A 13,056-nucleotide genomic window follows, 5' to 3' on the forward strand; every position below is an offset into this window, starting at 1 on the left:
GGTCTGGATGGAAATCAATGCATCTCTTAGCAGAAATCTTACTGATGCAGCTGTTGTAAAATGCACCAACTGGGGGCTCTCTGATTAGCTATTTGTTTTTGGCCGTATTGGACTTACACCACAGTGCCAGCCATGAAGACATAGCCAACATATCTGGAGTGACAACAAACTGCTCACAGGCAAATAAAGCCGTGTGAAACATTGAGGCACCTGATTCAATTAGGTCAGCAGAAAAAGAAAAACCCTACTTGGAATATTTCCCTTCCACTTGTGATGCCCCCAAAATTTCCCCTACCTACAATAAAACAGACCCTTTAGCTAAAAAGCCTGGGTACAATGTTATGTGTCATGGTTGACAATGACGCCCACTCTATGCATTAACATTTATGTACACTGGTGGCAGTTTTGAAACCACTAATGTCAATGTTATCATGAAAAGTCATCATAAAAAGTAATCTTAGCTATCAACTGGGACATCTAAATACCACACAAAATAGTGCACAAAGCTGAAATAGTTTCCACGAATTAGTTCAGTTAGTCAAGTCAAATGTATTTCTATAGCACATTTAAAACCACATGAGCTGACCAAAGTGCTTTACAGACATAGGCAGAATAAAAAAAAGGTCAACAGAGCAGACAACAAAATCTCACACATCCACAGACAGAGACAGAAGATAAAATCCTAGAGTAAGAGACTGTTATAATGAGCATTATAAAAGGCCAATTAGTTATCAGTTACACAATATGGTTTTATTATAAAGACACTTTCCAAAGTGTCAAACTAGCTTAAATTAAAGAAGCTACAGTCTGTGTCTGCTTTAGTTGGCTTCAGACAGTTTTGAGTGGTTGAATTTCACAAAGAGTTATAATACTTGGACAACCTCCGCCTATCAACTTTGGAAACTTTGTTGTTAAATTAAAAGATAGGCTCATAGTGGCTTACAATGATGCAATGAGGTTGTTGTTGGGTTCCCAGATGGCATAGTGCCAGTCAACTGTTTGTGTCCTCTGGTTTTCCTACATGTGAGGCACTTTTAAGACATTTGATGTATAATTTTATTTGTCGTTTGGATGAGTCAGAGAACAGCATCATAGAGGCTTTAACCAGCCCGAGCAAGAGCTGCACTAGTCGGTACTCATCCAGGCTCAGAAAACACTGGCAAGATAGCCTATACATATGAATTGAATGATGAACTTCTGTGGTTTTATCTTGTATGTTTTTTGTTTCTTTTTCTTTTCTTTTATTGCTATGGACCCTCCTGTGTGTCTGAAATAAAGTTTGAATTGATATCCAGCCAGCAGGAAACTTTTAACCTTGTGTTGTTGGCAGATATCCACATCTAGCCAAAGCTAGCTAATTAGCTAGTAAGCTAAGCTTGTCTCCTTTCTCATCTTCGTCAATACCCTTCTCTCCGTCCTCTGCCTCACATTAACCTCAGGCCTTTCTATCTGTCTTTAAAAATACACGACTAGCTAATATTAAAGAAGCTACACACTCTGTGTCTGCTTTAGTTGGCTTCAGACAGTTTTGAGTTACGTTGAATTTCACAAAGAGTTATAATACTTGGACAACCTACGCCTATCAACTTTGGAAGTTTGTTATTATTATTTAAAAGATATCCAGCCAGCAGGGTAAACTTTTAACCTTGTGTTGTTGGCACGTGTTTCTAAATAATAATGAATGTGCTGCTAAAGACGTGTAAATCCAGAGGACAGATGGTCATTTTGTAATGGGTTACGTATGAATAATTGTCATGTGTTTTGTGTTTTTGTCTGATGTGTCTTACTTGTCTGTATGTCTATGGTAACAGTATGTCTATTGTATGTGTACTTTTTCTCAAACTGAGCTGCCCATGGACGCAAAATGAATTTCAGTGCAAACTGACAATAAAGTTGTATCGTATCGTCTTATAAAGATATCCGCATCTAGCCGAAGCTAGCTAACGTTACTAACAGTGTCTTCATCTTTCTCATCTTCATCAGTACCTTTCTCCTCCGTCTGCTTCACATTAACCTCAGGCCTTTTATATCTGTCTTTAAAAACACATGAATAGCTAATATGTGTGAAATCAGATGTATGTTATGTGTGTTTGTATCAAGTAGTTAAGAGGTGATGCCTCTCAGTGTTGAACAGACACCCTCAAACAACCGAGCAGCATGGTACAAGAGTTTGTCCACTACTTTAAAGTCAAAACTGCTTCACCAAATGAAAATCTGCTCAAAGATTGTAGGTCAACCCCTAGAGAAATTATATGAATCAGCCTATCATAATAACATCTTAAGGCTGGCAATAACACCATCGTCTCTGACCTCCAACCACATTTTGAACAGTGAATATCAATTGTTACCATCAAATCGGAGATACAGGGTTCCACGATTTAATAAGGTTAGACTGAAGCACTCTTTTGTACACCAGTCAATCCTAAAAACTAAATATGGAGCCTAATCCCACATTAAATGTACATTGAAGGGCCCTGAATATCATCTTCTGTGATTGTAATGTTTAAATGTACTCTATGTAATGTATGTAAATTTCTCACTATTAGAGGTCAATTTTCGATAAGATTTAGGGGAACCAAATTATGGAGTAGCTGTTCACATTGATCAAAAAACTGTTCATCTGTCAAAAGTTTCAAAAGTCGCTTAAAGGGTAATTTAATTGCTGTTTTGTAATTGCTTTTCCCCATGTTGTCCATGTATCTGTTTTTATGTTTTTTATTTATTTTTTCCCACTCACAATGTTGTTTCATAAGAAAAATGCTCAGGAACCAAGCCAACTTTCCTGCACTTTATTAATGAATTCAAAGAATAAAGCACTATTTTACCTAATGTAAAAACAAAAAAAGCTATTAAGACCTTTACGTAATAAATAGTCTGACAATTGTCTCTAAGTGGAGGCTTCAGATAAGCCCAGTGTTTTTTTTTGCCTCTTCCTGCACTGTATATTATTCATTTATTTGTTGTTATGTTGTATAGTGTTAAATTGTGCAAAACAAATAAACAAACAATTCTTGGCTGAGTGTAGGGACTTTTGAAGCAGCATAATTTTGAGAAATACAAATTTAAAAACATTATAAAAGAACGGTTAACTGAGTAAATAAAACGTTTAAAAATCTAAAATAGATGTTTAGGGCTTTATTTTAGATGTCTGCTAACATTTTTCTGTGGTAGAGGGGACTTACATGACCTCTCTATTTTTTTTATATATTTACTGTATTGTTATTGTTGTTATTATATATATATATATATATATATATATATATATATATATATATATATCTTGTCCTACTTGTTTGCTATTATGTAGTCATATTATTTCTTTATTTTAATCTTGTCTCTAGGTGGAGGCTTCAGATAAGCCCAGTGGATTTTTTGCCTCTTCCTGCACTTTATATTATTCATTTATTTTTCTGTTACGTTGTATAGTCTTAAATTGAGCAAAATAAATAAATAAATAAAGTATTATCGTATCGAAGCAGCGGTGGTTATTTTTTATATTAATCTTGTCCTAATTGTTTGCTATCACTATTATGTAGTCATATTATTCCTTATATTAATCTTGTCTTAATTGTTTGTTATCACTATTATGTAGTCATATTATTCCTTTATATTAATCTTGTCCTAATTGTTTGTTATCACTATTATGTAGTCATATTATTCCTTTATATTAATCTTGTCCTAATTGTTTGTTATCACTATTATGTAGTCATATTATTTCTTTATATTAAGCTTGTCCTAATTGTTTGCTATCACTATTATGTAGTCATATTATTTCTTTTTTTTAATCCTGTCTCTAGGTGGAGGCTTCAGATAAGCCCATTGGGTTTTTTGCCTCTTCCTGCACTTTATATTATTAATTTATTTTTTGTTATGTTGTGTAGTCTTAAATTGTGCAAAATAAATAAATAAAAATATATTATATTAATCTTGTTCTAATTGTTTGTTATCACTATTATGTAGTCATATTATTCCTTATATTAATCTTGTCTTAATTGTTTGTTATCACTATTATGTAGTCATATTATTCCTTATATTAATCTTGTCTTAATTGTTTGTTATCACTATTATGTAGTCATATTATTCCTTTATATTAATCTTGTCCTAATTGTTTGTTATCACTATTATGTAGTCATATTATTCCTTTATATTAATCTTGTCCTAATTGTTTGTTATCACTATTATGTAGTCATATTATTTCTTTATATTAATCTTGTCTCTAGGTGGAGGCTTCAGATAAGCCCATTGGGTTTTTTGCCTCTTCCTGCACTTTATATTATTAATTTATTTTTTGTTATGTTGTGTAGTCTTAAATTGTGCAAAATAAATAAATAAAAATATATTATATTAATCTTGTTCTAATTGTTTCTTATCACTATTATGTAGTCATATTATTTCTCTATATTAATCCTGTCTCTAGGTGGAGGCTTCAGATAAGCCCAGCGAGGTGTTTTGCTTCTTCCTGCACTTTATATTATTCATGTATTTTTTTGTTACGTTGTATAGTCTTAAATTGTGCAAAATAAACAGATAAATACAGTATGATCGTATCGTAGCAGCGGCGGTGTCACCACAGCGAGGCTGCTGGCCGCTGAGTCTCCAGAGCCTGAAGGCCTCAGCGTCATCCACCGACTATAATGGTCGTAAAAGGGCTTGAAATAAAACAATGACAGCTTGTAATTGTTCACCTGTAATGCTCCGACATGTCTCGTCTTACCTTTGCTTTGGTAATGACGTGCGTGGCTAGTTTAACAACCGCGAAATTCCCCTTGCCGATGGTCCGCTCGATCTCGTAGTGGCCCACTCGGGCTGGAGGGGGCCTGGTGGCCGAAGAAGAAGAAGGAGAAGGAGAAGAAGAAGAAGTGATGTTGTGTGTGGCCGTGCTGGTCCGACTGATCCCAGCAGACTGTGGCGGCGGCTGGGCTCGGTTCTGCGGGCCCATGCCTCCTGCGTGGGTCGGTCGTGCGGCAGAAGAGTGCGTAATCCCGGCCGCAGCGGACCCAGCAGCAGCAGCAGCACCTCCGCTTGACACGGCCGCCATCTTCTCTCAGCCTCTCTCTCTCTGCGGGAACAACAAGCAGCAGCAGCAGCAGAAGCTTGCGCAGCGCGGCGCAGCGCGTCAACTGGCACGCCCACCGCCCCGTCTGCGTCACTTTACGTGGTGGAAAAAACGCTTCCTCCGCAGCGCCCTCTCTAGGTTGTAACCATGGCGACGGGCGAGCGTAACAAATGACTTCATCATCCCCGCTTGAAACGTATTGTGGTTGCCAAGGCGACGAAAAAGAAGTGCGCATTATCATCACCCTGGTTCCCCATGATTCAGTGGTTTTCTTTTTTGCAAAAAACTGCTGCACTGTCTGTGATCAGACGAGTTCGTGAGGTTCTTAAAGGTGTATATATAATGCTCTAATATTGCAATGACACATTCAAATCATCGAGTTGAGGAAAACAAAGGAATATATAAAGGGATGGTCACACTTAAAGCAGTCGATTCTACCATGCAAATCATGACCACCGTGCACACCCTGCTATTATGAGGCAAAGCTGAATATTTCTAACGGATGAAATGCTATTTTTAATATACATATATGTATATATATATTTATATATATATATATATTATGAGGCAAAAAGCTGAATATTTCTAAGGGATGAAATGCTATTTTTAATATACATATATGTATATATATATTTATATATATATATATATTATGAGGCAAAAAGCTGAATATTTCTAAGGGATGAAATGCTATTTTTAATATACATATATATGTATATATACATATATATGTATATATATATATATATTATGAGGCAAAAAGCTGAATATTTCTAAGGGATGAAATGCTATTTTTAATATACATATATATATATATATATATATATATATTAGGCAAAGCTGAATATTTCTGAATAAGCTGAATATTTCTAATGGATGAAATGCTATTTTTAATATACATATATATGTATATATACATATATATGTATATATATATATATATATTATGAGGCAAAAAGCTGAATATTTCTAAGGGATGAAATGCTATTTTTAATATACATATATATATATATATATATATATATATATATATATATTAGGCAAAGCTGAATATTTCTGAATAAGCTGAATATTTCTAATGGATGAAATGCTATTTTTAATATACATATATATACACACATATATATATATATATATATATATACATATATATATATATATACATATTATGAGGCAAAGCCGAATATTTCTGAATAATCTGAATTTTCTAATGGATGAAATGCTATTTTTAGTATACATATATGTATATATATACATATATACATATATGTTCTGTTTTCAAAACCTTCATCCCACTTCTACCGCCGATTCACTGGATAGGTAAATGTCACTATACATGTGTGCTGAAAAACCTCTGGGGGTTGACTTAGGGACCATCAATAAATTAGGCTACTGTTTAAATGACACAATACAAAATAAATGTCCAGGCTTACTTGCCCATATTACTGTAAAATATGATTTTTTAAAAATACTAAATTTGTCTCACATTGACTTATTTTGATTTAGTTTAATTCCTTTATTTTACATTCATATTTTTAATAGAAAATAATGACATATAACTTGAATAGAAGGCTATGTAGTACAATTTTGTACTACAATTTTGATATGTAGGGACAAAACAATTGTTCTCTTTTTTATTCTATTCTATTCTATTCTATTCTATTCTATTCTATTCTATAGCCCACTCACCAGGTTGTAGACAGCGCCACTCCATGGTAGAGAGGTGTTCTTGCATCCTGTTACTCAAAGCTGGATTACCAACTGAGCAAAACAGGCAGTAGCTGCCCTGAGTCCCTGCACCCCAAAGCTCCAGAAAGAATCAGGTTCACTATATGTGAATTGGTTTGAGGTAATTTGATTAGCTTTGGTATAAGCACTGTTTAATCAGCTGAATTGTGTCCTTAACAGGCAGGCCCTGTTGGCATTACCTAAGGCTCTGGTTTGTAGATGTGTCAAAGTATATGTTGAGGAAACATGGGTCATATTTTTAAATCAATTTGACCCATTGACACACAAGACCTGGAGTGAGGAACTGCTTGAAGTAACAAGCAGCATAGGAATACTTGTTGGTTTCTGTGATTCTAAGCAAAATATAATATAGCTGCCAGTTGTTGTCTGATGTGTGTTCTCTACTTGAAGACTAACTGGAGGCAACAGGGTATATTGACAACACACACACAAAAATATTTCACCTGCTGCAAGAGACCTCCACAGTCACCACATCCTTGTCCTTGTTAAGAGGAAACAAAGTGCCAGGGAATTCATTATTATGACATTTAAAAAAAATAAAATAAAAAAATAAAATTTTGTGAAGGGATTGTGCAAGAATCTTTTTTTACATTCAATAAAAAAATTTTAAAAAATACATAGGATGAGGAAAAAATATACATTATAAATCAAGGAGCACAGATTATTAAGTAACATTAGTCAATACTTTTATATGTTTCAAATATTTTATTTTTTTATTGTTGTTGCTTTTCTATTTTCCAGCTTTACTAAAGAATTGTAATCGAGGTTAATATCCATTAGTAATGAGGTAAAATTTGGTTTTCTAGTAGTCCATTTCATCTCATGTATATGGAATTTGTCAAACATTATAAACAGTTGGATTAAAAAGCTAAAAAATTTTGTCCTCTGAGATATTTTCAAAATAAATTAAAATATTACTACCATAAAGCATGACCATTTACCTTTCTTTCTAGATAGAAAGTTTCACAATCCAAAATATTTTGGACTACGCACAATGGAGAAATAAGTGAAAAATGTTCCCTTTATTTAGAAAACACAAGAATAATTAATGTTCAGTTAAACTATTTCCAGAACATGCTTTACAGGACGTATTCTATGTTAAAAAAACAAAAAAAGAATACAAAACAAAAATAATTACGTTTACAATTCATAATGCCAGAGTTTGAGTTATATGCATAATAATATGTTAATTTAATAACGTAAAGGTTTTAATTCATTAATGAAGAGCAGGAAAATTGGCTTAGTTCCGGACCATTTTTTCTTATGAATATGGAATTTCAAAAGAAAATGATAAATAATTGTATGATATATAACATGTTATTTTCAATCGTAATATAGAGTATTTGTAACTTTTAGAAATTAAATCCTGAAATGCTTGAAATCGGCTGATGTTGTCTTTTGGCCCTCTGACTGGTTTCAGAATGAATTAAAGGGACAGTTCACCCCAAAATCAAAAATACATATTTTCCATCTTACCTTGTAGTGCTATTTATCACTGTCTGAAAAATGTCTGGACACAAAAGTCTGAAAAAGGTCTGAAAAGTCTGAAAAATATATAAGAAAAAAAAAGTCTGAAAAATGTCTGGACACAAAAGTCTGAAAAATGTCTGAAAAGTCTGAAAAATATATATATTAAAAAAAAGTCTGAAAAATATTCGAAAAAAAAAGTCGGAAAAAAAATCTGAAAAATATTTATAAAAAAAAGTCTGAAAAATATTCGAAAAAAAAAGTCGGAAAAAAAAGTTGGAAAAATATTCGAAAAAAAAGTCTGAAAAATGTCCAGAAGCAGAAGTCCGAAAAATGTCTGAAAAGTCTGAAAAATATATAAGAAAAAAAAAGTCTGAAAAATGTCTGGACACAAAAGTCTGAAAAATGTCTGAAAAGTCTGAAAAATATATATATTAAAAAAAAGTCTGAAAAATATTCGAAAAAAAAAGTCGGAAAAAAAAATCTGAAAAATATTTATAAAAAAAAAGTCTGAAAAATATTCGAAAAAAAAAGTCGGAAAAAAAAGTTGGAAAAATATTCGAAAAAAAAGTCTGAAAAATGTCCAGAAGCAGAAGTCCGAAAAATGTCTGAAAAGTCTGAAAAATATATAAGAAAAAAAAAGTCTGAAAAATGTCTGGACACAAAAGTCTGAAAAATGTCTGAAAAGTCTGAAAAATATATATATAAAAAAAAAAGTCTGAAAAATATTCGGAGAAAAAAGTCTGAAAAATATTCGGAAAAAAAACTCTGAAAAAAAAGTCTGAAAAATATTCGGAGAAAAAAGTCTGAAAAATATTCGGAAAAAAAAGTCTGAAAAAAAGTCTGAAAAATATTCGGAGAAAAAAATCTGAAAAATATTCGAAAAAAAAAGTCTGAAAAATATTCGAAAAAAAAAGTCTGAAAAATATTCGAAAAAAAACAAGTCTGAAAGAAAAGTCTGAAAAATATTCGAAAAAAAAAGTCTGAAAAAAAAGTCTGAAAAATATTCGGAGAAAAAAGTCTGAAAAATATTCGGAAAAAAAAGTCTGAAAAATATTCGGAGAAAAAAATCTGAAAAATATTCGAAAAAAAAAGTCTGAAAAATATTCGAAAAAACAAGTCTGAAAAATATTCGAAAAAAACAAGTCTGAAAAATATTCGGAGAAAAAAGTCTGAAAAATATTCAGAGAAAAAAATATGAAAAATATTCGAAAAAAAAAGTCTGAAAAATATTCAGAAAAAAAAGTCTGAAAAATATTCGGAAAAAAAAGTCTGAAAAATATTCGGAAAAAAAAGTCTGAAAAATGTCTGGACACAAAAGTCTGAAAAATGTCTGAAAAGTCTGAAAAATATATATATTAAAAAAAGTCGGAAAAATATTCTAAACAAAAGTCGGAAAAAAAAGTCGGAAAAATATTCGAAAAAAAAGTCTGAAAAATGTCTGGACACAAAAGTCTGAAAAATGTCTGAAAAGTCTGAAAAATATATAAGAAAAAAAAAGTCTGAAAAATGTCTGGACACAAAAGTCTGAAAAATATCTGAAAAGTCTGAAAAATATATATAAAAAAAAAAAAGTCTGAAAAATATTCGGAGAAAAAAGTCTGAAAAATATTCGGAAAAAAAAGTCTGAAAAATATTCGGAGAAAAAAATCTGAAAAATATTCGAAAAAAAAAGTCTGAAAAATATTCGAAAAAACAAGTCTGAAAAATATTCGAAAAAAACAAGTCTGAAAAATATTCGGAGAAAAAAGTCTGAAAAATATTCAGAGAAAAAAATATGAAAAATATTCGAAAAAAAAAGTCTGAAAAATATTCAGAAAAAAAAGTCTGAAAAATATTCGGAAAAAAAAGTCTGAAAAATATTCGGAAAAAAAAGTCTGAAAAATGTCTGGACACAAAAGTCTGAAAAATGTCTGAAAAGTCTGAAAAATATATATATTAAAAAAAGTCGGAAAAATATTCTAAACAAAAGTCGGAAAAAAAAGTCTGAAAAATATTCGAAAAAAAAGTCTGAAAAATGTCCAAAAGCAGAAGTCCGAAAAATGTCTGAAAAGTCTGAAAAATATTCGGAAAAAAAAGTCTGAAAAATGTCTGGACACAAAAGTCTGAAAAATGTCTGAAAAGTCTGAAAAATATATAAGAAAAAAAAAAGTCTGAAAAATGTCTGGACACAAAAGTCTGAAAAATATCTGAAAAGTCTGAAAAATATATATAAAAAAAAAAAGTCTGAAAAATATTCGAGAAAAAAAAGTCTGAAAAATATTCGGAGAAAAAAGTCTGAAAAATATTCGGAAAAAAAAGTCTGAAAAAAAAGTCTGAAAAATATTCGGAGAAAAAAATCTGAAAAATATTCGAAAAAAAAAGTCTGAAAAATATTCGGAAAAAAAAGTCTGAAAAATATTCGAAAAAAAAACAAGTCTGAAAAAAAAGTCTGAAAAATATTAGAAAAAAAAAGTCTGAAAAAAAAATTCTGAAAAATGTCTGGACACAAAAGTCTGAAAAATGTCTGAAAAGTCTGAAAAATATATATAAAAAAAAAAGTCTTAAAAATATTCGAAAAAAAAAGTCTGAAAAAAAAGTCTGGATAATGTCTGGACACAAATGTCTGAAAAATGTCTGAAAAGTCTGAAAAATATATTAAAAAAAAAAAAGTCTGAAAAATATTCGAAAAAAAAAAGTCTTAAAAATATTCGAAAAAAAAAGTCTGAAAAAAAAGTCTGAAAAATGTCTGGACACAAAAGTCTGAAAAATGTCTGAAAAGTCTGAAAAATATATATAAAAAAAAAGTCTGAAAAATATTCGAAAAAAAAAGTCTGAAAAATATTCGAAAAAAAACAAGTCTGAAAAATATTAGAAAAAAAAAGTCTGAAAAAAAATTCTGAAAAATGTCTGGACACAAAAGTCTGAAAAATGTCTGAAAAGTCTGAAAAATATATATAAAAAAAAAAGTCTTAAAAATATTCGAAAAAAAAAGTCTGAAAAAAAAGTCTGGATAATGTCTGGACACAAATGTCTGAAAAATGTCTGAAAAGTCTGAAAAATATATTAAAAAAAAAAAGTCTGAAAAATATTCGAAAAAAAAAAGTCTTAAAAATATTCGAAAAAAAAAGTCTGAAAAAAAAGTCTGAAAAATGTCTGGACACAAAAGTCTGAAAAATGTCTGAAAAGTCTGAAAAATATATATAAAAAAAAAAGTCTGAAAAATATTCGAAAAAAAAAGTCTGAAAAATATTCGAAAAAAAACAAGTCTGAAAAAAATTCGAAAAAAAAAGTCTGAAATATATTCGGAGAAAAACGTCTGAAAAATATTCGGAAAAAAAAGTCTGAAAAAAAAGTCTGAAAAATATTCGAAAAAAAAAGTCTGAAAAATATTCGGAAAAAAACAAGTCTGAAAAAAAAGTCTGAAAAATATTCGAAAAAAAAAGTCTGAAAAAAAATTCTGAAAAATGTCTGGACACAAAAGTCTGAAAAATGTCTGAAAAGTCTGAAAAATATATATAAAAAAAAAAGTCTGAAAAATATTCGAAAAAAAAAGTCTGAAAAATATTCGAAAAAAACAAGTCTGAAAAAAAAGTCTGAAAAATATTCGAAAAAAAAAGTCTGAAAAAAAAGTCTGAAAAATGTCTCGACACAAAAGTCTGAAAAATGTCTGAAAAGTCTGAAAAATATATATATTAAAAAAAAGTCGGAAAAATATTCGAAAAAAAAGTCTGAAAAATATTCGAAAAGAAAATGTCTTAAAAATATTCGAAAAAAAAAGTCTGAAAAAAAAGTCTGAAAAATGTCTGGACACAAAAGTCTGAAAAATGTCTGAAAAGTCTGAAAAATATATATATTAAAAAAAAGTCGGAAAAATATTCGAAAAAAAAGTCGGAAAAATATTCGAAAAAAAAAAGTCTTAAAAATATTCGAAAAAAAAAGTCTGAAAAAAAAGTCTGAAAAATGTCTGGACACAAAAGTCTGATAAATGTCTGAAAAGTCTGAAAAATATATATATTAAATAAAATCAATATCATAAAATCATATTTTGCCGCCCCCAAAGCGTGGGGAAATATCAAAGTTCTCGCAAGAATGATGTTTCCCCTCCCCCATGTCGTGTGAACTATCAGTGGTTCTCGCACTACTACAGTTATGATTATGTTAGGTTAGGGCCCTAAAGCTTTTTGAAGATTATAAAGTTGCATGTTATAGTGACCTCAATATCATCCAAAACAAATGTGTGTAAAATGTTGATATTTCTTATATGTTTTATACAGCTAAAACAGCCTGGGGTCAAATTGACCCCAAAGAACACCGATGCGTATAGCATGTGTACAGGACATTGAAAACATATCATCATTTTAATTTTATGTTTACCCAGTTGCCGCCCGGATCATCACCCGCACCAAATCCTCCGACCACATCACCCCCATCCTCATCCAGCTGCACTGGCTCCCTGTTAAATCCCGGATTGACTACAAAAACCTCCTGCTCACCTACAAAGCCCTCCATAACCTCGCCCCCACCTACCTCACAGACCTCCTCCAGGAGTACACTCCCTCCCGTTCCCTCCGCTCATCATCAGCCGGACTTCTGACTACCCCCACCTCACGCCTCAGCACCATGGGAGCCAGGGCATTCAGCTGCTCTGCTCCCAGGCTCTGGAACTCACTCCTCCCACACATCCGGCAGTCTGAAAATATCACATCATTCAAATCCCTCCTCAAAACCCACCTGTTTAAACTGGCATACTCTCTCTAGCACTCATCATCACCCATCCTATGTGTCTGTACAAATATGTCTCT

The 13,056-nt window shown here is 31.3% G+C and overlaps 1 protein-coding gene across 4 annotated transcripts in view; it reads right to left on the minus strand.

The window, feature by feature from the left end:
- sik3 (SIK family kinase 3) overlaps nt 1-5,156 on the minus strand; it is a 43,361-nt gene extending 38,205 nt beyond the window's left edge. For 3 of the 4 annotated variants that reach the window (XM_037774858.1, XM_037774859.1, XM_037774857.1), the window contains exon 1: nt 4,715-5,155. In XM_037774858.1, the coding sequence (XP_037630786.1) occupies nt 4,715-5,038 (324 nt within the window). In that variant the 5' untranslated portion in view covers nt 5,039-5,155. Of the gene's footprint in view, nt 1-4,714 lie in introns of all 4 variants that reach the window. The other variant, XM_037774860.1, reaches the window with a different exon arrangement.
- Between the last annotated feature and the right edge of the window lie 7,900 nt (nt 5,157-13,056).

This window comes from Sebastes umbrosus, chromosome 7, assembly GCF_015220745.1.
Source record: "Sebastes umbrosus isolate fSebUmb1 chromosome 7, fSebUmb1.pri, whole genome shotgun sequence".
In the NCBI taxonomy this organism is placed as follows: domain Eukaryota; kingdom Metazoa; phylum Chordata; class Actinopteri; order Perciformes; family Sebastidae; genus Sebastes; species Sebastes umbrosus.